The sequence below is a fragment of the Rissa tridactyla genome, chromosome 7 (genome assembly GCF_028500815.1).
Source record: "Rissa tridactyla isolate bRisTri1 chromosome 7, bRisTri1.patW.cur.20221130, whole genome shotgun sequence".
NCBI classification, from domain to species: Eukaryota; Metazoa; Chordata; class Aves; order Charadriiformes; family Laridae; genus Rissa; species Rissa tridactyla.
Window position 1 is genome coordinate 24,323,809 of NC_071472.1, and position 26,242 is coordinate 24,350,050.

Here is a 26,242-nt window from a genome sequence, read left to right on the forward strand (position 1 = left end):
ACTGCTTCCTTGAAAACAAGCAAACTAGTGTAGAATGATTATTCATCTTTTTCTTCCACTTATATTAACTATTGTTCTTTTAGCCTTAAGGAACATACCTTGTAGTTTGCTGTGAGAGTGAGAAATGGAGTGAGAAATTAATCTTTGTGCTCAAAAAGGGCTGTTTTTTGTGGTTTTGATGAAAGTACTGACACAGGAGTTGAGAGTAGATTAAGCAGAGTACACTACTTGAAATATTAGCAGTTATGATCTAATCACTTCAGGTAGAGGGTACAGCTGATGCTCTTTGCTAGGCAAGTGCGTGTTGGAGACAGAAGAAATTTTTCATTTCCAGTAGGTAGGCCATTAAGCTATTAATACGAGGTCTTGGGGTTTTTTTTCCCCTCTTAATAAAAGAGAAGATGTAACTTTTGTGAAGCACCACCATTACCAAATTTTTCCACATTTGGGTATAAGGGAAGGGAGATGAGTGTGTCTCAAGGGCAAAGCTGATTTAAGCTGGTAACCCAGCCAAAAGGGAGAAGCTCCTTGAAGGGACACACATGTTCAGTACTTGGTGTTCCTGACCTCCAGGCTTGTTGATGGTTTAAATCAGCTTTCTCTGTGACAGGCAGGTGACTTAGGTAAAGATTTTATGAAAATAAATGTGTAATGGGAGGCATATGTGTGCATGGGAAATTTTCTATATGGTAATAGGTCTGCTATCGTACACCAGGTCCTATGATATGTACTTAGCCGTAGTATTACGTGCTAGTAGGATGCCTAAGACTAGAAGTTCCTGCTTGTCCATAGGGAGCTGATGAAATGGGAAGTGCAAAAGCACAGGCAAACAAAGCTGTTGGCATGGCGATGTACAAACAGACTCGGGGCTGTACAAGGGAATGCTCCAGAGAAAGAAATGGAGTGAGTAATGCAGCTGAGGGACGGGCCCGGGTTAGACAGCAGGGCTGCTGCTAATTCCTGGGTTACACCACAAAACTCCCATTCCCTGGGCTAACAATGCATCAGGAGTGGTTGAAAAAGTGAAGGCAAAGATGTGTGAAGGTTTTGTTTGTTGTTGTTGTTGGTTTTCTCTTTTTGTTTTGATCGGCTTATTTATGTTTCCTCTTAGTATGGCCAAGGGCATGTTTGAGTCCTGTTGTAGGGTTAGCATGTGAGGAATGATGGCAGAGGGGTATGTCCAAAGTGTCCACACTTTCTGGTTCGGATTCCTCCTTTAGTTCCTGCTAAAGAATCTGTGTAGAGCGGGAGCTCTCCTCTTGGGTATTGCTGGCACTTAGCTAGTAATAAATATCCAACTCCTTTTGGTAGGAGAAACCGCTGCCAGTCCTTTCAATCCAGGAGAGCTTTGGCAGGACTGGGGGAGCCTGGCTGCTGGATCCAAAGTATCCAGACAACCCTGCTGCTGGTGAAGGAGGGAGCACAGATGCTAAGACCTCCATTGCAGAAAATGTTTTTCTAGCAGAGAAGAAAAAGACTTGTTAAATTGTGAACCACATTTTCAGAAGTGGTAAAAGCCAGTATGACCTTCTTCGCGAATAATTTCCTTGTAGCTGGAATCTGTTTGCGAGCGTAGTTTGTGCCTGCCCTTTGCTCCCTGCCAGGTGCAGGTGTTTGAGGCAAGCTCTGGCTGCCCCCTCTCGAATCCCAGCTTTCCATAGTGGGGGAGCCCCTAGAGCTCGCTGCCCTTCCCAGCGCTGCTGCTCCGACAGCAGGGTGTCCTTGGGAGAGACGGCTGCAGGTTCGTGGCAGTCGAAGGCCCCCTCGCTTTGTTGTGTGGCTGAGAGCCACCAAGCTGGTGACGCTCTCCCAGGCATCTGCTTCTGTCCCTAATACGCTGACAGCGGCCGGGCCTTATGTCATCGCGGCAGCCGGCCTCCTAACCCCCTGCCCCCGGGCAGCGGCGGCGCTTCGGGCCGGCGGGGGCGGGCAGGGCGGGCGGACGGACGGGGCACCAAAATAGGAGCCGCCGCCTCCCGCGGGCAGCGGCTCTTCCAAAGATGGTCACGGGACCGCCGCGCTCCGCCCGCGCGTAAGTACCGCGGGGGCGGCCCGGTGGCCGGGGGGCGGCGGGGCGGTCCGGTCCCGTCCCGTCCGTGCGCGGTGTCGGCGATGGCAGCGGGCGGGCAGGAGGAATACGCGTACCTCTACAGGGACTCCGCGCACCCCGCCGCTTTCCTGGAGGCGTTCCGCGGGTTTTACCTGGACGGGCTCTTCACCGACATCACCCTGCAGTGCGCCTCGGGGGTCATCTTCCACTGCCACCGAGCCGCCTTAGCGGCTTGCAGCAGTTATTTTAAAGCCATGTTCACTGCCGATATGAAAGAGAAATCGAAAAACCAGATCAGACTTCCCGGGCTCAGCCACGCTGTACTGGAAGCCCTCGTGAATTATGCATACACGTCGCAGATCCAGATAACAAAGAGAAATGTCCAAAGCCTGCTCCAGGCTGCAGACCTCCTCCAGTTCCTGTCAGTAAAGAAAGCCTGTGAGCGGTTTCTGGTGAGGCACTTAGATACTGACAACTGCATAGGGATGCACTCCTTCGCCGAATACCACGATTGCTCAGAGCTAGAAAAAGAGTCCAGGAGGATTTTGTTATGGCAGTTTGATGAAGTGTGGAAGCAGGAAGAGTTTCTGGACATTGGTAAGGAGAAGCTCTCTTTTATCCTCTCCAGAGAGAATCTCAACGTTTGGAAAGAAGAGGCAGCCATCGAAGCTGTTGTTAAGTGGGTTGCACACAACGTGGAAGAAAGAATTGAAGACGTCTATGAACTGCTGAGCTGCATCAAAGTAGACTTAGATAACATGTATTTGAGGTCAGCTCTAAGCCTACAAAAAAAATGCCGGCTTAACGACAGTAAGATAAGGTCACTCGTATACAATGCCCTGAACCCCAATCCCAAATGTCTTTCCAGAAGACCCACAGCAGCCATGTATGTGATTGGAGGATATTATTGGCATCCCTTATCAGAAGTGCACGTTTGGGATCCTTTAACCAATGCGTGGGTGCAGGGGACGGAGATGCCGGATCACACCAGAGAGAGCTATGGGGTCACTAGCTTGGGACCAGACATATACGTGACAGGAGGTTATAGAACGGAGAGCATCGAAGCCCTTGACACGGTGTGGATATACAACAGTGAGAGAGATGAGTGGACAGAAGGCTGCCCCATGCTTGACGCAAGGTATTACCACTGCGCGGTTTCCTTGAGTGGCTGCGTCTACGCGTTGGGTGGTTACCGAAAGGGAGCTCCTGTGCAAGAAGCCGAGTTCTACGATCCTTTAAAAAAGAAATGGCTTCCTATTGCAAACATGATCAAAGGTAGGTAAGCTTTTTGGTATGGCATCTGCCTCAAATGTCCATCCTTTTGCGCTTGCCATTTCTAAGTGCCACGGACACATTAGGGTTTGATCCAAGTTCTGGTGGAGTCCGTGGGAATTTCCTGTTAATGTTGATGGGCTTTGGTTCAGGTCTTTACTAGCCAAACGATGGCAAACATCCAAGCGCTATACTGGGCTGTGCCACAGAACACTAGGGTGGAAAACGCAAGTGGTAGTCTCAGTTTAATTTTGCCTTCTTTCAGGAGTAAAATTTCTGTTCAATTTAGAAAGAAATCAGAAAACTACTTGGGATTAGAGTCCATTTGGTAGCTGGTCAAAGAGCAAGCTCCAATAAAGGCATTGTATTATTTTAAGCTCCAATAAAGGCATTGTATTATTTTAATACAAGACCAGATTACTAAGATTTTCTGTGCAATCATCATTTAGAAAGGTGTCATCTTCATTTAAAATTCCTTGCATGCAGTTTCCTCATATTTCAGTGTGTCGTCTCTTCGGGATCCTTCGTTTAATCTTTAGTGTGGCAATACTGAAAAGCACTAATACCAGTTTCTAGCAGCCAAAATAGCGCTCTATTAAAAATGCATGCATTTGGATGACAGCCTAACTAAAGGATATAATTTTGTTATAAAATTTATAAACAATTATACATTTTCTCATACCTTTTAATAAATTAATGCAATTACAAAATTTTACTGTAAGTTGATGCAACATAGTATTTGTCTGCATACAGGAGAGTTTTTTGAGGTATCTGTAACAGGAAAAAGCACTTACCATGCTCCGGCGACTTTTTTCATGGTTTGTGTATTTTCCACAAACATTGCTATTATTCTCTTTATATTTCCTTTCAAAATAGAAACGCGACGCTAATACTGTGAGCAGCTACACATTCTGTGCAGTTGTTCTGTCCCATTTTCTGAGTGAAACTTCTTAGATGCTTAAAAAAACCCCACTAATTTCCTAATTTTCGTCCATTTTATCTTGCCAGATCCCTTGTTTTGTTTTGTTTTGTTCTCCTAGAGGCAGAGTTAACACGGCTCCATTCTGTTTGTGTCCTTGTTTATACAATAGCATAATTAATAATGCCATGAGAAAGACTGAAAGTATCTGAAGAGGTATCTCGAGACACTGAGTGATCTCAGCCCCCATCGTCTTTGTCTTTGCCATGAGTGACTTCTAAAAATCTTTCTAACCTAGTGAAGTATTGAAAGCAATTCCCTATTCCAAAACCAATGTGACATTGTGTCTTTAATTACTGCATGAAAATTCTGTGAAATATTGTGTGGCCGTGTTATATGCAAGATGCATCGGCTACTGCAGTTTTGTTTAATTGCTCTTAACTTATGCTGATAAAATAAGCTGTTTTGACAAGTTTATTTAATTTCACGTTCAGTTAAATACTCGGAAGCATAATTTCACCCTACAATATTAATTAACAAGTCATTTGAAATGGGATTACGGATGGAAGTGACCACGGTTATTGCGTGCGGTCTGAAGGTGTGTTGTGACTCTCACACTGTGTACAGGTGTTGGAAACGCCACTGCCTGTGTCCTGCATGAAGTCATCTACGTAACCGGAGGTCACTATGGGTACAGGGGAAGCTGCACCTATGATAAAATCCAGAGATACCATTCAGGTAGCAATGAGTGGAGCATAGTCACCACAAGCCCGCATCCAGGTAAACAGTAATTTCTGTAATGAGGGTAGGGCTTGATTTGATTACCTGTATCTGGGAGCCCATAAGCCCGCTTAAGAGTTTCTGGTGTGTTCCTAATAAAAGGAGCAATGCCTGTAGGTCAGCAAGGGCCAGAGTGGGATCTTCTCCCATTTCCAGGCTCTGAGAGGGGAGGGAAAGAGCCTCTTCAAGCATCTGTTCTGTAGAAATAGCTGTATAAATATTGAACTAAGAAATGGCTGCATTCGATTAAATAATATAGTAAACTAACTTTCTGTAAAATCTATCTATTTATAGGCGTATGGCAAAACCAATTTATATGAATTATAAAAGGCTTTTATCTATGTTCTACATTTGGTAACAGTAAGTTTTTAAAGCAGTTCTCATTAAGTGCCGGTGCTCATGTCTGTGTCTTCTGTAATGCCTTGAGCTTGCTTTTACCAACAAAAGCCTGAGGTGCCTCCTAAGCTTGGTGAAGAAATTCAGCTGCCCTCAGCGGTGCCCAATGTTTGTCGTGTAGCTGCAGTTTAAGTTAACATTATCATGCTGAGTTGAACTGTATTCCTTTCTTTCCGAAGAATACGGATTGTGTTCGATTACACTACAAAACAAGATCTATTTTGTGGGTGGACAGACCACGATCACGGACTGCTATGACCCAGAGCGAAACGAGTGGGAGCAGATGGCTCACATGATGGAGAGAAGGATGGAGTGTGGCGCAGTGGTTATGAACGGATGCATCTATGTGACAGGAGGATATTCCTATTCCAAAGGAACGTATCTGCAGAGTATTGAGAAATACAACCCTGAAGTGAATAAATGGGAAGCAGTAGGTAATCTTCCCAGCGCTATGCGGTCGCATGGCTGCGTCTGTGTGTATAACGTGTAAACATTTCATTTTCATATTGCTGCTACGGACAACAGCGGCTGCAGTATTCATAATAGCACTGATTACCTCATGACTGTGATAGACATCTGATACAATCTCTTAGCGCACATCATTAAAAACTAGGTATAATTTGTGTTCATTTTAAACAATTCAAAAGTATAAATGTGGTACGAAGTCTTCCATATGTTTTTCATTCCAGTCATTCTTTGTCACGAAACTTTTCAGATTACTCTGGTATAATACTTTGTGCAGCTCTGTAGGAACTACTGTGAAAAACAGATTTGGTTTCATCAGTCACTGGGTGGAACTACAATCTGGTGCTAAGAAGCATAAAGCCAAACAAAATACTCTGCATTTCTATGGACTGCTGGGTTTAAGAGGAAATCTTTGATCCTCCGAAGGTAGCTATAGAAATGCTTCGTTGCCACAAGCTAAGCACGTGGCACGTACAGAGCAATATCACTTGGATAACTAGGTTATCACATCCAGAAATCGCAGGCAGTTATAGGATGGCTCTAATTCTACCTTCAAATGCCAGAGCGGAGAAGAGCAGAGGCTGGAAATGAGGGAAGAAATGTCATGCCGTAGCCCCACAGCACGAGCTGAAAGCGTGCACTAGTTTTCCAGAAGGAGAACAGTGCTGTGCAGTACGGGGCAGTTTGAGAAAGTGCTCACTTTGCCATTCTCAGGCTGGCAGGGGCCGTGAGAAATAATAAAAGACTCTGCATGGCTTTGCAGTGGGCTCTCTGGCTGATGCACAGGCATTAGTGATTTTTTCGTTTGGGTTTTTTTTTTTTTCCAGAGAAAAGCCTTGCCATGGTAACTTTTTTTTTTTTTTTAAAATCGAATTTAAGATTTATGCCTTTGTTAAATGGAAGGAGGAAATGAGAGAGACTGGAAAGTTGCTAACATCCCCCCAAGGTACAAACTTCTCTATTTTGTTTAATACCGTTCAGTCTTTTTAGAATGCTAAACTGTGACTTGAGCAAAGGTACAACTGAAGAAACTTGTCAAAATATGTTACGCATGGAGAAATTGAATGCTTAGTGGTCCTTTGGATTAAAATATTATTTTTCTCAAAACATAATACAAGATCATAGAATCGTAGAATGTGTTGGGTTGGAAGGGACCTTTAAAGGCCATCTAGTCCCACCCCCCTGCAGTAAGCAGGGACATCTTCAACTAGATCAGGTTGCTCAGAGCCTCATCAAGCCTGGCCTTGAATGTCTCCAGGGATGGGGCCTCCACCACCTCTCTGGGCAACGTCCTCTTCAAATTCTGTCTAGAAAGCAACTTGAGCTGGGCAGGAAGGCCATCATTTTGTCACCTCTTCACTGGGAGACACCTGCGGCAGGCGCCAGTGCAGCATGGCAGCGCCAGTGCTGGCAGAAAGCAGAATCCATGGGTAGTATTTAAATACCTGGTGTTTGAACCCTGCCATCGCCAGCCTTCGCACCAGTCCGTGTTTTGCATCCTGTCGTGTAGGTAGTTACACAAATGCATTTGACTGAATCGTTACTGCAGTGACTTCTTAGGATTTGTTTTCACCTCAGATGGTGTGATGTGTGGCTTTTTATTAGCCTGGTTCCCTGAGGGAGCAAGGTGCAACTCTGTTGCCTTTCTGTGCCCATGTCAGCTCCCCTCTGATACTAGACTCGCTTGTCTGCGTGCAGCTGTGTATAGAGAGGTGTATAGGTCTTACAAACACATGTATATTTTTTTTTCAGGTTTTATGAAAATTAGGAAGAGGATAGAGGGGGGAGAGAGAGACTGAAAGGAATCACATGAGTTTTATGGAAAGTACAAGATAGCAAAGCCTTCCCAGTGACAAGGGGGTGCTGCGAGGAGCCTTCCTGCTCCTCCCTGCCTGTGCTGCCCCTCACCCGGTCCCGCTTCGGCTGCTGTGGGGCCACAGGGTCCGATAGCGGTGATCCAAATGGAGAAATGCCATGGGTAGCAGAGGGGCTCTTTTAGTCCAGATCTGTTCACCAATCCAGCTTTTAAAGTGCCAGCAGAAAGAGCTGTTACGCTTTGGCACGGGCGGCAGGGACAAGACAGGGCTGATGTCAGGTGTGGTGGGAACTTCCTACACCAGCGCTGCCACCAAAAATGAAATTTTGGTTTTGTTGGATATATCAGATGTGATGAAAGCAGCTTTCCAAGCAGGTAAGCCCTGAGTTTATAGTATTTCTTTTTCTTGATCATAAGCGTGTTCAACATTTTTGTTTGTTTGTTCATTTTTTTGTATTATTTCTCACTTGCGTTTGACTGCTGGTGGCAGGCGGCACTCAACTCTGAGCTCTGATGTGAACGTCTGTGGTGTATATATAGTTCTTGTTTTGATGTCTTTGTGTGTCACCTTACTATGCCAAAAGCTCACGTGTGGGTGGGTTCAGCGTGTTGCTTCGTTAGATGTCCTGATGAGAGCTATTTAAGGATCCAATGGAATTTGTTTAAAGACTCTAAACTGTAAAGAGGTGTGGGGATTTGAACTCTGACGCTGTTTGAAATGTGTGGGCTGGGCAGGTGGGCAAAAGAAATAAAGTGAGTTTGTTTCTCCTGGAAATCTCCACAGCTGAGAATTGTTCAAAGGCAGGCGGACAGCATCGTAAGGGCATGAAGGTGGTCTTTGTATGGAAAGAAACCGCAGGGAACTCAATGTCTGTATGTAATTTTTCAGTGTAAAATATGTACCCATGAAGCTTCATGTTTGTTGAAAAACACAAGCACAGAACAGCTGCTCGTGGCTGGCCCTAAGGTTCATTCCTGTCCGTATCCTGTCACCAACAGTCCCAAGTTGGTGAAAGGCTGTAAGAACAAGGCAAGGACTGACAAACCCCCCAGCATCCACCCATCCGCTGCATCTGAACTAGGTGCCGCTGGTGAAAGCCAGTGCCGTTGTGGGGTTGGGGCGCTGGCACCGGGAGCTGGAGTCCGCTCTCTCCCTCTGGGCACGCTGCAGGCCAGCGATAGCTGCTCCTCAGCCTCGGCGTAACTGCCGAGTGGAAAAAAGCCTTTATTTCTGACATGCTGGGAGAGCGCGTGCTCGTCTGTGTAAATGAAAGTAAACGGGATTACTGCCTAGGGCTTCAGATAAGTCCTAATTTTTTAGAGATTCTTGAATGCATTAGAATAAATGAGGTGTAAAAGTTCAGAGTCCCTGTTATTTTAACTGGTGCTATTTTTTACAATGTCCTTTTAAATTAGCTCATGTCCGTAGCACATCTGAGGAAGCGCGTAGCAGCTGGGTCTGTGAATTGGGTGGGAGGAACGGGGCCCCTGGCTCCCCAGCGGGGGGAGAGCTCAGAGCGGGGCCTTTTCAGCCATCTGCGAGGTCTGTTTTTAGTAATAACCAGTTGGAATGTGAACACTAAATTATTGTGCTATTGGATCCGTTTTATGGTAGACACTGTTTTACTGTTTCACTTGTAAACTAGAAAATTAACTAATATTGGAATCGAATCAATTAAGTCAGTATTATTTATTCAACTTTTTACTCGTCTGATCCCCGTGTTTGTAGCGCTATAGGTGTCCACGACACATCTGTAGTACTTAAGTGACCGTTTGTACTATTTAATAAATGTAAATACAGCATCAGTGCACCCATACGAGCTTGTAAGTTACTCTTCCCGTTAACCGCAGAAGGACGCGGACGGCGCGCGGGCGGGTGCGAGGCACATCGTCGCACCGGCCCTTCCCGCCCTCCCTGACGCAACGAACAACCACCGACCCATTTCCCCGCTTCCCAGGCCGTTCCGGGCGCAGGGGTCTCCCCTGGCCGGGCTGCGGGCACCGGGAGGAGCAGAGGCCTCCCCGGATGGGGCCTGGCCCGAGGGGCCCCCGCCCCACCCCGCCTCGCGCCGGAAGCGGCGCCCACGTGAGGCGCGCGGGGGCTGCTGGGCCGCGCGGCGCCGACTGCGGCCTTTAAAGCGTCGGAGCGGGTGGCGCGCGGGCTGCGCCGGGGCTGCCGCAGGTTCGTGCGCGGGGAGGCGGTGGCGGCGGGCCGCGCTCCGCCAGGCCGGGCCAGGCCCCACTGAGGAGCGGCGGGGCCCAGCGGGGGAGCGGCGGCCGGGCCGGGAGGGAGGAAGGAGTCCCCGGGGCGGCGGAGCACGTGCTGCCGCTCGTCCCCCGGCAGAAACGCAGCGCGGGCCCGGTGGAGGCCGGGTGGGGTGGGAGGGGGCGCTGGGGGCGCCGCTCCCGCCATCGGGGAGCCCGGGCCCGACCCCGAGCGGCGGGCGGGCCTCGGGCAGCGCTCACCTCAGGCTGCGGCCGCGACGAGGTGTCCGTCGGGCGGGAACCGCGGCCACGGGGCCGCCTGAGGAGGGGTGTGTTGTCGCTGTGGTAGCGGAAGAGTGTCTTAGACCAAACGGGTGGTCTCCTAATATAGACGTGAGGTTCAGGAGCCGACGTTTCTATCATTTAAATGCTTCTGGTAAGAAATTACTTTTTATATTGCACTGATTGTGCTCAAAAAACAACTGAAAGCGACATCTGTGATAAGAAGTGGCGGCAGTTAAACCTTAACTTAAATATAACGCTATATTTTGATATAAGAACCTGGTCAGAGTACTCAGACCTCTTACACGTGGGTTCCTGAACAACACATTGCAGCAACAGCAGTTCCATGTTACTTCATTGGGGAAACTTTGCTTTAAACAAAGCTTTTCACTCTATTACAGTGACGGTAAAGGCCGTTCACCTGCAACTGAGCTCTGTCCAGATCTTGAAACTAAGTGACCGATAAGATGAAAATCCACTGGAGAGTTCTTTTGGGATGATCTATTTGATACAGCATGGCCTCAAATTGTTCTAGATAAAGGGCGTGACTGTCCTTTTCCATTTGTAATCTAAATCTCATGCCTATTTGTGTTATTTTAACTTGTTTCCATTTTGAGTGGTACTGATACAGACTGTTGGCACACAAAAAGAACAAGTCAGTGTGGTCTACTAAGAAAGCACTTACAATAAAATCTTACGTAGGATTTTGCACGCTGTTCAGACTGTGGCTGTTCTTCAGCGGAGCTAGCTTCTTATCAGTCTTTCTTGCTGCACAGCAACTGAAAACTATTGATCTGGAAGTTGGATCCAGAAGACTAGCTTGTGCCAAATGACTGAGCTAAAGAGTCTGCAGTGAGCATGTGCAGCAAGACTAGGATTCGTCTGAAATTAGAAGGCTGCTTCTGCTTTTATTCTAAATAGGTTAGAGCTCGATCAGTGTCTGAACTGAATTCCACGTGTGGCAAGCTCTGGTCTTTCTTAGCCTTGCCTTCAGTTTGTTGTTACTTGCAGCTGAGCAGGTGCTTTTTATAAAAGCTTTTCCGGGTGTAAGACTTAATCTGAAGGACTTGACCCAGGTCTTGTGTTTTTTACACTTCTGTAGAGTCTGGCTTTTACCTTGAAAATACTGCTAGGGAACCGATTTTGGTTTTCATCTCTTCTTAGCAGTGGAGCTGAGCCTTACTATATGGAAAGCAAGTTGCTGGTTGTGGGGCGAGGCAGACTGGGAGAGTGGTGCACGGTGAGAGCTGGGGAAGTGTAAGAGGACAGATTGAGGGGGGGTTCTCTCTAAATGACAAAACAGCAAAGTGAACAGCTTTACCAAGGGATCGTCTTGTAACTGTACTGTCTCAGTGTGCACCACTGGATTATCTGTTCTACAGTTCTAGAACATATTCTTAATGCGTTTTGCTTAAAACAGGATATATGACTAAAATCCAAGTTTGCTGTTTTTTTTTCCCCTCAGAATATGGAAGAGAGCAAAATTTTTCACATCTCCTAGTATGTTGTCTTAAGCATTAATTGAGCTGTACTGTGAAAGGCACCCTTAAGAAAATGGTTCACTTAAATATGTTGCCTCGTGCTTAAAAAAAATCTGCCACACCTGGAGGAGACTTTGCAATGTGAGTTAAATCACCAAACTAAGGTTTGAGAATATGAAGATTCAGATAGATGCCATTCAGTCCTTATTTTTGATCCTGAGGATATACTTTTATGCCAAATCTAATGCGCTACAGCTGCTTGCTGCCATAGAAGGGTTTTTCTGATTATTTTTTTTTTCTCCTCTTGTGCTCTCTGCCCTAACAGCTCCATCACTATTGTTTTCTACAGGCTGAATCAAGCCAGTGATAAATTTATCTAATGGAACTGTTCTTCCCTTTCATCAGTGGGAGTTAGCTTTCTGTGGGATCAGGTGTTACAGTAGCACACTGTAACAGGGGAGTGTGATCCATTAGTTGATCCAATGGAAAAAGCTGAGACTACTTTATAGACTGCCATTAAATTACACCACGTTAGGTATAATGTAAAATAGAACACTGGTTTCTCTCACCAGTCAGGTGTTGGGGACAACATTGCAGGGGAGTGTTAAGATAGTGCCAGCATCTGAATGTGGTGGCGAACTAATTAAGTCTCCTGTAGTCAGGGTGGCTAATGTGAGACACTTCTAAAGTAACTGCAACTGTTAGCTTGTTATTAGTGTACTGTGCGCTATGTTAGTGTGCTACTGTTACTGTGCTATGGCCTGGATTTTTGTGAAGAGCTTTATAGACAAATGGATCACACTCTGAGCATAGCTGTCAACTAACACTGAAATCATGCCTTAAAGAGTGTTACAACGTTAGGTACAGGTGGAAGTCCAGTAGTGGAGACCAGGATGCAAATTTTAAGGCTGTAAGTGCCTAGATGATAAAGAACCACAAGTCAAAGGATGCAACATAGCCTTGAGATGAGGAAGAAGTGGGAATACTGCAGACTGCAGTAGGCTGAACAATGATCAGTGAATTAAACCACAAAAATAAGATGGGGCTGCTAGTGGGTGTTCTGATGAAAAACATTGTTTCCTGTGACAAGGGAGTCCCAGGGGAGTTTGCCCTGCTTCTGCGTTGTCAGTCATCTTGATGCTCTGAAAGATGTTACTGTCCTGCGAGTGGCAGAAATGCTTCAATCTCCTAATAAACTATGCAAGACTGGAGTGCAAACCCGTCTTTATCAGTAATCTTAATGATCACTGATCTGTGAGCTGGGGTCACTGGGGGCCATGAATCTGTTTCATCTTTTGTAGGTGGATTTAACAAGTGTGATAGTGCCCAAAGTGAGAAAGAAGAAATCTGTGCTTCATAGTTCAAAACTGAATTAAAACCAAGTTCTGACAGCTTTATAAAGCTGCATTTTTCCTCAAGGATTACTCTTCACGCTCTATCCTTATCTTAAGAGCAATTAGATAGACATTTTGTGATCCCAGTTAACTTTCTGGCCAGCAGCTGCTTTCTTACCAACCTTCTAGAGCATCTAGTGACTGTGTCTGATATAGTGGGATTATATGCTTAATGCCAGTTAAGGGAAGAAGTTACTTTCAAGTTAAAACATCTTCTTATCAAAGATGCCCAGTTCGGTGTTCAGACAGAACTGCAGTTAAGGCAGTTTGTGAAGGAGAGAACTAGCCGCCTTCAGGATGTATTAGTAAATGCAGATATTTTCATTCCTTCCTCCAGTAAGTTCCTTGAACTTTCAAAGATGAATTAGGAGGTAGAAACTTTAGAAAAGTTTCTAATTATACCTGTTTAGGAATGCTAAGCATTTTTTGTTATTGATGTTATGCCTAGTGATAAGAGGTTGGATTTGACTTAAAGAACAAATGTTGTTGGCTCTCGGGTTTGTTGCTGCCAGGTACCAACTGAGGATCGCTGCCTAGAAAAAGGTAAATAGCAGATAATGCTGTAAAGTGCCAGCATTTTTTTACTTATCTTGAATGTAGGCTGCCAAATGCTGCCCTAACAACCAAAGTATTTCACTTGTGGTTTTTTCCAGTTGTTTCATAGTTTCCCCTTGGAGTTTTGCCGTCGTGTTTAAAGTTGGCTCACAAGCATAAACGTATAGCTAAAGAACTTGTGCGTTATCTCATTTAGATGAGGCTGTAGCGAAATGCAACACTATATGAATATAAGTCTGTCGAATGTGCTATTCAATACTTAGTGCCTTTGCTCTATATTCTCTTCAATACAGCTGGTGAAAATGGCTGAAAATGGAGATGGTGAAAACATGTCTATTTTGGAAAACAAAATCTGTCAGCAAATTGAGGTAAGTTCAATTTATAGTTTGGGATCTGGACTGAGATGTAGTTTTGGAGGCATTCGTTGGTAGGGACTTAGCTAGGGAAGTTAACTTCAGAGGGAGTTAGACTTGAATCTTTAGCTCTTCAGAAATGTCTGTCACAGGTCTATGACAGGTATTTAATACTTTAAGATAATTCATAATTGTTGTCTAAGTTGGAAGTTATACTTGTCTAGAGTTGCCTGTAAGACCACCATTTAAAAACACAAAATGTTTAACTCACTAGTGTTTCAGGTGCTATAGCGAGTGAATGTATCATTAAACAATTTATTACTATGTTCACTGGGGTTATTCTATCTATGCAAATAGGAAGATGCATTTTAATTCTATGTGACTTAATTTTTGGGGGGGGGATTTAATTCCTCCTATCTGGGAATCTGTGCTGGTCCAAATATTAGCATATTGCATAACTTGCTATTATGATTTACTGCTTTGTAATTTATTGCTACAAATTACAGATAAACTTATGTGCCTACTTTAGATTAACTATTTCTCACTGTAGAGGCTTGGAGGGTTACCCTACAATGGGAATCTGAGCATATCACTTAAAATGACATCTGGAACAAAAACGTTTTTCTGAAGGACAAAATGCAGCTGCACATGAATCCCCATTAGCATACAGAGCTGTAGTCATTATTTATAGGAAAAAAAACCCCAAACCCACAAACAGAGACTGAGGAAAAATAGTTGATAAAGCTAAACTTGTGGTAATGTGAGTTTGAGGTGTACTAGAGGGAGAGGTATTGTTGTAAAACCTGCACTGATTTTTTAAAGCACAATGATATTGGTGGAAACACTCCAACTTAGCCTATGGCTTCAAGTATTTGACCCTAGTTAGATGACTGGCTGTAAGCAAAAGAATCTGATTAACTTGTCTATCTTGTACTGAATTGTCTTCCCATGCTGGACATGATCAAAATGAGAACATAGTAAATTAAAATAAAAACAATTTATTTGTCCTACAGTATTTTCTTGAATGAGACCTAAAAACTCTAGTCTATGTGTACGATTTCTTGGTGTGGCAAATACAGCAATCTTGCTTATACATTCCTTAAGTAAGAACTAAAACCTGAATCTGTTGGTCACAAATTTGACTTTTGACTCTGTAGAGCTTGATCAGATCGATGAATAATTATGTTAACAGAATAAGCTTTACACCCTTCCTAAACAAAACTGCAGTCTACCTTTGCCTCATTAGTCCCACTGGATGAAGCACTGGTATTCTTTATAGCTTATGTGTTACAGCTAACTTTTGGAAAAGTATCATGTTAAAGCAGGAAGTAATAGTTGCAGAATTTCTAATTGTTCAGACGAATGAATTTTGGTATGTCGCAATCCACTGCAGTAAATCGTCAGATAAAAATGAGCTTTTAAGACTGAACATTCAAAGACAAATCTCTCTCCCCACTCCCTCCCCCTTCTTTTTTGCAGTACTACTTTGGCAATCACAATCTACCAAGAGACAAGTTCCTAAAGGAACAGATCAAACTAGATGATGGCTGGGTGCCTTTAGAAGTAATGATCAAATTCAACAGGTAAAACAAAGTAATCTGGATGGAAGGGTGACTTCCAGCTAGTTATCTCTATTTGGGGCAATGTCCCTGGTCTGTATGTACAACTCCTATTGCTATTTTAATGCTTGGCTTCAGCTCTGCCTGTGTATTTGTGATAACCTGTCTCTGCTTACTCAACAGGTTAAGTCGCCTTTCAAAAGATTTTAGTGTTATTGTAGAAGCACTAAGAAAATCCAAGACTGGTTTAATGGAAATAAATGAAGACAAAACTAAAATCAGAAGATCTCCAAACAAACCCCTTCCTGAATTAAATGACCAGTATAAGGCTGCAATTAAAAACAGATCCGTATATGTTGTAAGTAAACTCCTTCCTTTGCTCTGTGCTGTTCTGCATGTCTTCGACTGAAAACCATCTAAGCAAAGCTTGAATTAGCTCATACTATATAGGTTATAATTCCTGACTAAGTGTCAGTTTGTTGCATATAATTAGAGCTTGTTGTTATCTTGCAGAAAGGCTTTCCGCTTGATGCAACTCTTGATGATATCAAAGAATGGCTTGAGGATAAAGGTCCAGTTGAAAACATTCAAATGAGGAGAACGCTGCAGAGAACATTTAAGGTAGCTCTTGTGATGAACAATTAAACGTGGGGCAGGGATCCCCCCCGGCCCCAGAAAACATTCTGCTCTGTGACTCTTAATGCTGAATGTCTCTTACCATTTCACAGGGCTCAATATTTGCAGTTTTCGATAGTGTTGAGTCTGCCAAGAAGTTCACAGAGATCCCAAACCAAAAGTACAAAGACACAGAGTTGATAGTACTTTTCAAGTAAGTCCACTTAACTGATATACGAACTAGTAATGGTGAAGGGTGGATTTAGACAAGAATCTGGCCTGAGCTGAGAAGTGTAAGTTTCTACGCTGTTGTACAGGTATTGATAGCTGTACCTTTTGAAAACTGGCATCTCAACTCCCAAAGATTATCTCAGCTGTTTCTTGGCTACTGCTGTCTTACAAACGAATCATAACGGAACACTTCAAATGATATTAACTTAGCTTATATTCTATTGAAGGGAGGAATATTGTATAAAGAAGAATGAAGAAAGGAAACAAAACAAAGTAGAAGCTAAAGCAAGAGCTAAACAGTAAGTCATTATCAATTAAGTGCCTGTTTTTACTCACCTGACCACACGTGAACCAATTCTTAACTAATTTAACTTTTCTACAGGGAAAAAGAAGAAAAACAGAAACAAGCAGCAGATGCTGAAATGGTATGGGTTTCTTAAATCTCTATACCTGAAAACTACACAGTGTTTGCTTTTGTAAGGATTTTCAATCCACACATAACAAACATGCTCCTGCAGCTACATTTTGTAAAGCTAACGTGTAGGATAGGATATTCACAATTTGAAATTCTGTAATAGAAGGTTCACTTCAGCTTTTCCAACTAACCTACAGTAAGACTTTGTTTTGTCATGGTATTTACTCTAATTTTCAAGAGACTAATTTTGTTTAAAGGATCACGTCCTGAATGTAAATTGTTAGGCAAGTAATCACCTGTTCAGAAGTGATCTTAAATGCACCATTGAGATCATAATTCTTATGTGGTATTTGAAGGATCCAGTAAGGATTTAACTAGTATTATAGAGATTTTCAACGTGAGGTGTAACCATCAGAAAACTGTTTTGTAGAATTTAAAGAGTGTAACTCTCTTACGGGAAAGCAATCCTAAGTTCCACGTAAATGTATTACAGTAAGTGAAGAAAATTTAAAAAAGGGAAAAAATAAAAAGGAGGGGGGACATACACCATGCAAGACTTGGACATCAGCATAAATAAGCTTTGTAGAAAGAATGCTTGTGTCAGTGGTGGTCCTAAGGGGGGGGACTTCAATTGATTATTTATCACTATCATGTTTTAATAGTCTTAGGATTGGGTGGGTGGGGGGGAAGAATATTCAAGCTTGACTCTTCAACAAAAATATGGGGTTTTTTTAATTTCATTTAGAAGTCTCTGGAAGAAAAGACAGGATGTCTTTTGAAGTTTTCTGGTGATCTAGATGATCAAACATGCAGAGAAGATCTCCACGATGTATTTTCTGGTCACGGAGAAATAAAATGGATACACTTTGTCAGAGGTGCGAAGGAGGTCAGTAGAATCTTGGACAAGGAGTTAAGATCTCTGTATTACAGTTTGAAACCGAATGATTAAATGTTTGTTCTCTAATATAATCAAATAATTTATTTGATTTGTGGAATTGCAGAATATTTATAGAAATTTAAATTATTCCCTCAAACTCTTTCAAAAGAACAGATAAAGGTTCCATCCTTCTCAGTTGGGAAGTTCAAAATTGAGACTGAGAATGTTTGTTAGGGCAGTCTGAGGGTTTTGCTTCAGTCTAGACTTATTTTTACATCATGCAAGAGCAGGGAACCTGCTGAAGTAATAACAGGGTGTGTTGTTCATCATTCTAGACGAATGTTTTCGCAGTAAGATTCAAATGCAAATGCCACTCTTCTTTTTTAGGGAATTATCCTATTTAAAGATATTGCAAAAGAAGCTCTGGAAAAAGCCAAAGCAGCACATAATGGAAACTTACAGCTTCGGAACAAGGATGTTACATGGGAAGTGATAGAAGGAGATGCAGAGAAAGAAGCTCTGAAAAAAATCCTGGAAGATCAGCAAGAATTGCTGAAACAGAAAACAAAAGGTCCTCCTCTTATTTATTTAAGCATTTATAATGTCGTAGAAGTGTCATTGTGTGAAAGTAATTGTGTAAATAGTGAATACATACTGAACACTGATTAACTGTAAAGCATTCTTTTGAGCCTTGCCATTTAAAAGACAAATGATACAAAGTTACTGACATTCTACATCCCCACAGGACGCAAAATTAAAGGAAAAGGAAGAGGGGGAAAGGCACCTCAAGGTGCACACAAAGGGAAAGTACAGTTCCAGGGTAAGAAAATAAAGTTTGAGAATGAAGAAGAAGGTGGCGAAGATGATACTAAAACAGGTATGTCATTCTGTGCACTGGAGACAGCTTCTTTAGTACGTGGAGTTAGTTTCTGGAGAAGTACCCATGTTTCTTACAAGTGTTTCAGATTTGGCCCTACATCGTGGTATTTCTGTCCTCTGTCAGTATCAGTAAAGTAACTTCAGGGGTCTTCTGCTTGATTCCTTCCAGAACTGTCCAAAAAGCGTATTAAAATAATTACTAGATAGCTGAGGCTGTACTTACAGGGTTGTTTAAAAGCATTCTGCATTGAAGATGGTAGTTGTCAGCAACATTACACAACTGTACACATCCAGTCTCTTGAGTGGTGATTTTTTTGCTTGAGGATATGAGAAGACTAATAGTTCTGCATATTGGTATTTAGCTTGGAGGAGATAAAGAACTAAGCTTTTGTTCATTAGATGTGGCACCTGCTTAAACAAAACCCAGTGAAACCTCCTCCTGTTAGATTGTATTCCTTCATCTTCTTACCTGCCCGCCTGCTGTGAAGTTATACAGGGAAGAAGCTCTTCAAAGTTGGTGTGTTAGAACATCTAAAAGCTCTAAGTGGCAGTAATAAGTAAATCTTTTAGCATAGCAGTGGCTTTGGATAAACTAGGACTCATCCTTGAACTTACATGGTAGGAAGGGTTTGTTTTTTCAGAAGATTTCAAGTAATACTGAGATGCTTTCCTTTACCATAAATGACTACATATTCAATCTTGCAGAACCAGCAAGTCCCAAGAAGAGACCGCTAGAGGAAACGGAAAAAGAAGAACCCGCACCAAAACAACTGAAAACAGAAAACGGAGATGGAGATCAGTAATACTAAAATAAATAAATAAAAAAAATCATTGGTTTTATTGTTCCATTTTCAATAGGTTTTAAAGACATGCCTCAGTTCAGGAGTTTCTTGGCAGAAAATCTAATGAAATCCACTTCAATGTCAACCTACAATGAGAGGAAAGCTTCATTTTGTTGGGTTACAGCTTTTTTGTTGTTGTTGTTGTTGTTAAAAGCATGCTTACTCTTAACATACCACCCTGGAAAACTCTTTTATATTTATAGTTTTGTTTATACTGTCAGATCCTCTCAACTTCTCTGCACCTCATTCAAATGTAAAAGGTTCTGGACTTTGTAATTGTGCAGTTACGTTAAATAGCAGCTGCCAATAAATTCAGAACTTCAAACTGCTTATTAGTGAAGCCTGGATGTTAATGTAGTATAAAGCTGTAACTGTGAAGTAGCAAAGCTAAAGGACACACTTCCGTCACTTAGGTTCAAGTCACCAAGAGACTAGGTACAGCTGAATAAAACTTCTACTGTTTGCTACTCAACATACCTAACAATCTTCAAATCTTGCTCAGTCTACTCCAGGATTCTCTCTACTTCCCCTGTGGTAATGGGATGAGCATCTCCTAGGCCAGCAACCAGCACCCAGGAACTTGGCCTGCTCTAGCATCCTGGATGGATCTTCTATTGCAGGAGGAAGTGCGTAACTTCTTCCTGCCCCTCTAAGATGGTTCTGTGAGGGACTTCACTGGCTGTAGCTATTTGCAGTGCAGAGCATAGAACACTGAAATAATGCTACAGCTGTAAAATCCTAATTACTCTGGTCTTCATTACTTAATTCAGGCTAAATTCCAGCTGCAGACAGGATCAAGCAAATAGCTATGAAAAGCTGAGTCAAGGAAGGCAACCCTTAGCTTTTTCACATCTAATTGCAGTGCTGGCTTTAATCTGTGTACATAGCTTTGGCTTGCCTTACAATGATTCTTTACCCTGTTCAACTACAAAATGTAGTAACAGCAGTAGAACTGCTCTCAAGTGCTGTGAGCATTCCTCATCCAGTAATTTATTTACCTGCCTAGTACAAGACAGAGCATTTTCTCAGTTACATTAGGTTTTATACTTACTGATTTCTTCTTATGGAACTTGTATGATGCTGGTAGGTCATACCTAAGTTCTGTGAACAGTACAAAGAATTCTTGTTAGACTAGAATGATTGTTAGTCAGTTGACTTACACCCTACAGCCATATTCTTCCATTGCCCACCTCTGTTGCCCCCTCACTGGATAACTGGAGACCTCTAGACCTCTGGACTAGATTGTGACTGGAGATTTAAGCCAGCCACATCACACAGTAAGTGGATGGCTGAAATGCAGTTGTGCTTCAAGCACTTGTGCAACTTCCACGTCTCAAGCTGTATGACTGTGTAAAGCATCCAGCTGCTGATATTTAAGAATTGGGAAGATACTGGAGCAACTGTCAGAAAAATACTGGTGTGACGATAAAGACAGGATGCTTTTTTGTGTGAGAACTGACCTGCACTTTGCTTCTGTTATTCAGGAAGGTAGGTAACTTCTGCTTGGAGGCAAAATCTAGTCCAGGAAGAAATTCAATTCTAGTTCTGCACAGAATATGTATTCCTCAGAGCTTTATTAAGTGCCTGCTTGTATTCTAGCCAGGTAGCAAGGTATTAAAAAAAAAAAAAAAAAAAGCTGCTTAAAAAAAGGACTTGCATCCTTTTCAGTGTTAAATCACACTTAAATTTACCTCAGGCTGTTAAGACTTGCTAGTAGTGTTATAGATATTAAAATGTTTCGTTTTGTTTTTTTTTTTTTTTTTTAACAAATTAATCTTACCTGCTATGACTTCCATCTTCACTTCCCATTCATCTGCTTTCTTTTGAATGTGCTACAATATCAAACAGTCACAGGTTAATTTAAAAGCTTTTTTTCTATGTTGTCTTATAAACATCGACACCCCTGTACTTATTTAAGAAGTCTCCCGTGCTTTTGTTTTTCAAGCTGAAACACTAGAGCATGTACTTCTCTTGATGTATGTGACATCACAGTTATTCCATATGATTAGTGTTTACCCAAAACAAGTTTCCTACTCCATAAAGGTGTGAAGAAATTGGTGAAGCTACAGACAGCATCATTAAATGCCAGCTATTTCATTGCCTGGTTAACGCTCACCCTACTAAAATAAAAAGACTTACCTGCCTTGTTGAAGTTTTGTGAAGGGAATACACAGCTGTTTTTGCCATTTGTAAAGCAGTTTTCAGGAAAATCATATCCATTCCTAAAAGAATGTTGAAATTATTAGAAGCATTCAACGCAAGCTTAAACTGGAGGATTTAAATATTTGCTTCAAACTTTGATTTTTCTGGAATAGCTATTTGAGAAACAGGACTGAATACATTAAGGTACATAATGCTTTTCTAAAACTTATGCAATTGCTTTTAGTAAAAGAGAAAAATTATAGGATGTGAAATAGCTAATATTGTTTATTTCAAACCCAGTGATTGCTAGTTACAATGCTGAAGCCGTTAATCTGTGCTTAGGAAACTGATTCCAGATCAGCAAAACTCTAGGTAATGACAATAGGTAATTGTGATAACGAAGGGAGATGTTTCATTAGAAGTTCATTAGAACTGCTGTTTCATTCCCAATAATTTCTAACTGACTTTTAGAATTACCAACCTTTATTATGCTTGGTACCAAACGGAGGGTTCATTATAACTGTGTCAAAAGTCTCTGCCATGCTGTCAGATAAAGAACAGACATCACACTGAACCATGTTGATGTTCGTGAGCTCAAAGTCTTCAATATTGCTATTAAAAATTCCCAGTGCATCTGCATCTATGTCAAACCCCACACACAATCTATTAAAAAAAAAAAGTGCCACATATTAGTCTCTTGCAAAATAAAATGGTGTTTAAAGTCTATAGTAAAGTTAAAAGGATCTGCATACACAACTTGAATTACCTAGGGAATGTAACAAGCATACGCTATAAAAATACATGATAAAAACGCGAGTAGCTCTGTTGCCCTTTCTCAAATATCCTTTTCAAGTTTGTGAAGGAAGTTTCATGTGTTCATTTAGTGCTTCAGGGGAAAGCAAACATTATGACTTCCAAACTCATGGCAACTGTCCATCTCTTCCACTATTTTAATGGTTATTGACTGTCTAAACATATTAAATAGCCTCATTATGCACCAGATTAAATACCTAAAATGAGTTTAGTTCAGCATTACTATGTTCTTCTACTCTTCTGTGCCAGAAAAAAAATCCCACCAGAACTTAGTGTTAAATACTCACCCTGCTCCTAACATTGCACTTCCAATGCTGAGCATGCCACAACCACATCCTAAATCTGCAATTGTTTTGTTTTCAATATCATCAAAAGTATTGTGAATTGTATAAAGCATACATGCTGGGAAAAAAACCAACAAAACAAACAAAAATCACAGGTCAATACTATGAAATATGCATCTGATTAATCAAGAAAAGTTACTTCTGCCTTCAGAAAACTCTGAACTAAAGGTTTCTTGTAATGCAAAATTAAGCTAATGTTCTCGCTGCCCGTAATTCTCTTTTTCATTTATATGTGAAAACAAGTCAAAAACATTTTGACGAGTTACAGATCTTTGGTGGAGAGAATACACACAGAGCTGTGAATATTGTCTGTGGAAAAAGAATGCCTCTACATTTGTTTGGGAAAAAATAATAGAAAGATGTAAAATATTGGAAAAATAATATTTAATTTTACTGTTTCTTGGGTATCATGAAGTAAGTGCATTTCAGCCTTCTCATTTACAGGTTAAGATGTTTCTATCACAACATTATCTTTTAAATCAATTTACTTGATTTTTGGATTGTACATTAACAGTGTACTTCTAATGAAAAGAAGTTAACAGATCGTTAAAAAATAATTAATTACATTCCTGCTGGATACAATTTCTCAACTCCTTTTAGTGCAAAAGCTTCAAATGAGATAATGCAGTAAAAACATGGTTTTTTTGTTTTCCGAAGTGCTGATGAAGAACTAGTAAAAGAGGTGCCGGTAACCTCTACCTGCGATGTGAGGTCTTGTTGGATACTGTTCAAGGAGCAGTTTTGGACTTTCAAAAGTATCGACTTGCTGAAGGCAGCTTTCCAGTTCTTTGAGCTTTAATTTCTTCATGTTTATAGTTTAACTGAGGAAAACAATGTGTAATCAGTTGCAATGACATAAATAAACGGCATATTATTTTATACTTGAAATCCTACTGTCCTCCTCACTGTCTCCCAGCTGTTTCCATGCAGCCGCCTCGGAGATCCAGCTGACGGCCCACCGATGGCGGTGGGGTGTGTGTGCGTGCACGCAAGCCCGGTGCCGACTAACGGGAGGCCGTTCCCGCACCGCGGTAGCCCCTTTCCTCACGCACCGCCGGTAACCGGCTCCCGCCAGCCGCCTCGGAGGTCCCGCGCCCCCCTCGGCCCGGGCTCCGCTCCTCCCGCCAGGCCCCGCGACAGACGTCCAGCCCTCAGCGGAGCCGGAACCGAGGCCCGGGGATCTCCACCCCCCACGCCCGTCGCCCGCCAGGGCCCCCTCCGCGGCCGCGGAGCCGCACACACCTCGACCGCCCCCACTCACCGCGGCCCAGCGGGGCGGGCTGAGAGCGCCGGGCCGGGCCGGGCCGGGCCGGGCCGAGCCGAGCGCCGCCGCGCAACTTCCGCCGCGCCGCGCCCCGAGCCAGCCCCCGGCGCCGGGCCGGGTAGCGCCGCGCTCCGCCCTCTGCCGCAGGGCCGCCGCCCCGTTCCGGGCGAACGGGGAGGGGAAAGACAGGGGAACTTTCCCTTTCTTGTCACTAGCTGTGACCTGTCACGTACAAACACGATACGTTTTATTACAACCTTATGTTGGGTGCCCGTGAAAGGCCCCCCCGGATGTCCCCCCAGCGCTTCCTTGGCTGTCAAGGGACTCGAGGGACAGCGAGGAGAGGGACCTCTGCCGGTGCGGCGGAAAGGACCCTTTTTGAGAAGAAAGTAGCAGATTCGCTCACTTTTCTCATGTTTTCCTCCCCGTGATCCTGGGGGGAGACCCACCGCGCCACTGCCCGCCATTCCCTGCCCTGAGGGGCCGCACCGCCGGCCACCAGAGGAGGCAGGGCGGCGAAGCCAGCAGAGGGGCGTCCGCCTCGGGGGCTTTGTTGCTGTCAGATAAAAGCTCACTTTCGCTTAGGGACAGGTTTTGGTTTGGTTTCGGGGTCTTCGGCGCGGTGCGGTGCCGCCGCCGGTGGTGTCCCGCCGTGACAGCGGGGCTCAGAGGCGCTCTCCGCGTCCCCCACTCCTCAGAGCCGCCGCCTCAGCCTGGCGGGACCGCCACGGCCCGGACACACCGGCGCGGTGCCTTTGCTTCACGGCAGCCTCCTCGCTGGAGCAGCAGCCCAGTAACAAAGAGGACTCCGTTAACGCCGGCGGCGCCGGTGGCCGGCCCCCCCTTCCCCAGGCAGGCGCTCCAGGCGAAGGGCGGTGAGGGCCGCGGTGGCAGGCGGCGCGCCCCCCGCTCTGACAAGAAGTTTCAGGCCAGCGGGCGGCGACATTTTGTGGGGCGGGCGGCGCACCTGCGCGGTGCCCGGGCTGGCGGGGAGGGCAGAGGAAGAGGAGGGGTAATGTCAGGGGAGGGGAGAGGCAGTGTCAGGAGGAGGTAGCGGGCGGGTGGCGGGGAGGGCGCCCGTTCCGCGGCTATCGCGAGAGGGAGGCGCCGCTGGGAGGGGAGAGAGGGCGGCGGGGGGGGAGCCCCAGAGCCGGGAGCCCGGCGCAGCCGTAACGGCTCCTCAGTTTCCCATCATGGCGGGGGCCGGCGCCAGCGGCCCGGATAAGGGGGTGACGGCGGCGCAGCTGAAGACGGCGCTGTGCGGCGAGAGCGGTGCAGAGGCGGCGGGAGAGCTGCGGGCGCTGCTGGCGCGGGTGCTGGCCCCCGCGGCGGGCCCGGGCTCTGGTGGCGGGGAGGCGGCGGCCGAGGCGCTGGAGTGGTGCCGCTGCCTGCTGTCGGGCGGGGAGCCCTGGGACAGCTTCGTGCAAGCCGTGCGGGCCTACGACCCAGCCACGCTGTGCGGCCTGGTGTGGACAGCCAACTTCGTGGCCTACCGGTGCCGGACGTGCGGGATCTCGCCCTGCATGAGCCTGTGCGCAGAGTGCTTCCACCAAGGCGAACACGCCGGGCACGACTACAACATGTTCCGGAGCCAGGCGGGGGGCGCCTGCGACTGCGGCGACAGCAACGTCATGCGGGAGGCCGGGTGAGCGCCGGGCGACCTCGGCGGGACGGGCGGGCACCTGCCGGCGCGGCGGGGGGCGGCCCCCGAGGGCCCAGCGGCCTCCCCGCGGGGCGGCGGAGGTGTGGCCGCGGCTCGGCCTTTGCCCGGTGCCTCTCTAGGAGGCGGGTGAGCGGGGCACCTGCTTCCGTCTGGGTCGCCTCCCTCCCTGTCTGGCCGGGGGTCGGAGGAGGATCGGTGGAAGCGGCGCCCGAGCCGGGCTGAGCGGCGGGGGGGTCAGCCCCGCCTTCTCTCCCGGCGGGGGTCCGGCGAGGTGGCTTCCTTCTTTGTTGACGGGCGTGTGCCTTTTTTTTTTTTTTTTTTGGGGGGGGGGGGTGGCTCATGCAAATCTGGTTGCCCTCGCAGCGGGTGTCTGTGCCTTCGGGGAAGCTGATAAGGCGGAGTGCATGGGAGGCAGTACCTGTCAGCTCCCAGCGAGCTGCTTTGGCCTAGCGCAGCCAGCCAGGAGGTCTGGCCAAATACTTTTGGACTTCGGGCGAGTAAATACGCCGAAGTGAACAGATTGAGTAAGAGGGAGCCATTTTTTTGTGCTTTCCCAGTCTGCGGTTCCGTCTTGCCTTGTGGTTTTGGTATTCTCGGCTTTCAGTCAAGGAATTCGGTCACTCTTAGATG

General features: G+C 44.9%; 4 protein-coding genes across 14 annotated transcripts in view; 3 read left to right on the forward strand and 1 right to left on the reverse strand.

The window, feature by feature from the left end:
• SSB (small RNA binding exonuclease protection factor La) overlaps nt 1-21,035 on the forward strand; it is a 33,251-nt gene extending 12,216 nt beyond the window's left edge. Inside the window, exons 1-13 of one of the 4 annotated variants that reach the window (XM_054209932.1) lie at nt 9,861-9,879; nt 13,557-13,603; nt 13,909-13,983; nt 15,448-15,551; nt 15,711-15,885; nt 16,041-16,148; nt 16,256-16,356; nt 16,601-16,672; nt 16,756-16,798; nt 17,534-17,674; nt 18,053-18,236; nt 18,411-18,542; nt 19,250-21,035. In XM_054209932.1, the coding sequence (XP_054065907.1) occupies nt 13,918-13,983; nt 15,448-15,551; nt 15,711-15,885; nt 16,041-16,148; nt 16,256-16,356; nt 16,601-16,672; nt 16,756-16,798; nt 17,534-17,674; nt 18,053-18,236; nt 18,411-18,542; nt 19,250-19,347 (1,224 nt within the window). In that variant the 5' untranslated portion in view covers nt 9,861-9,879; nt 13,557-13,603; nt 13,909-13,917 and the 3' untranslated portion in view covers nt 19,348-21,035. Of the gene's footprint in view, nt 1-9,733; nt 9,881-10,126; nt 10,340-13,556; nt 13,604-13,908; nt 13,984-15,447; nt 15,552-15,710; nt 15,886-16,040; nt 16,149-16,255; nt 16,357-16,600; nt 16,673-16,755; nt 16,799-17,533; nt 17,675-18,052; nt 18,237-18,410; nt 18,543-19,249 lie in introns of those variants that run through there. The other 3 variants (XM_054209930.1, XM_054209929.1, XM_054209931.1) reach the window with 3 other exon arrangements.
• Nucleotides 14-9,509, forward strand: KLHL23 (kelch like family member 23). The gene is made up of 3 exons (XM_054209926.1): nt 14-3,325; nt 4,869-5,021; nt 5,597-9,509. The coding sequence occupies exons 1-3, from the start codon at nt 2,113-2,115 to the stop codon at nt 5,905-5,907; spliced, it is 1,677 nt and encodes a 558-aa protein (XP_054065901.1). The 5' UTR covers nt 14-2,112; the 3' UTR covers nt 5,908-9,509.
• On the reverse strand, nt 18,536-23,500 carry METTL5 (methyltransferase 5, N6-adenosine). 3 transcript variants are annotated; one of them, XM_054209947.1, is made up of 7 exons: nt 23,385-23,500; nt 22,629-22,743; nt 22,010-22,191; nt 21,526-21,608; nt 21,167-21,218; nt 20,438-20,487; nt 18,536-18,715 (listed from the first exon to the last, which is right to left on the reverse strand). In XM_054209947.1, exons 1-7 carry the CDS (start codon nt 23,491-23,493, stop codon nt 18,671-18,673), a joined length of 636 nt encoding a protein of 211 aa, XP_054065922.1. In that variant the 5' UTR covers nt 23,494-23,500; the 3' UTR covers nt 18,536-18,670. The 3 variants fall into 3 exon arrangements, with proteins under 3 accessions (XP_054065922.1, XP_054065921.1, XP_054065923.1); XM_054209946.1 differs by lacking the exon at nt 18,536-18,715 and adding an exon at nt 19,364-19,472; XM_054209948.1 differs by lacking the exons at nt 18,536-18,715; nt 20,438-20,487 and adding an exon at nt 20,847-20,981.
• A 1,587-nt stretch (nt 23,501-25,087) lies between these two features.
• UBR3 (ubiquitin protein ligase E3 component n-recognin 3) overlaps nt 25,088-26,242 on the forward strand; it is a 113,686-nt gene continuing 112,531 nt past the window's right edge. For all 6 annotated transcript variants that reach the window (XM_054209914.1, XM_054209915.1, XM_054209916.1 and 3 more), the window contains exon 1: nt 25,088-25,594. In XM_054209914.1, the coding sequence (XP_054065889.1) occupies nt 25,143-25,594 (452 nt within the window). In that variant the 5' untranslated portion in view covers nt 25,088-25,142. The remainder of the gene's footprint in view (nt 25,595-26,242) is intronic.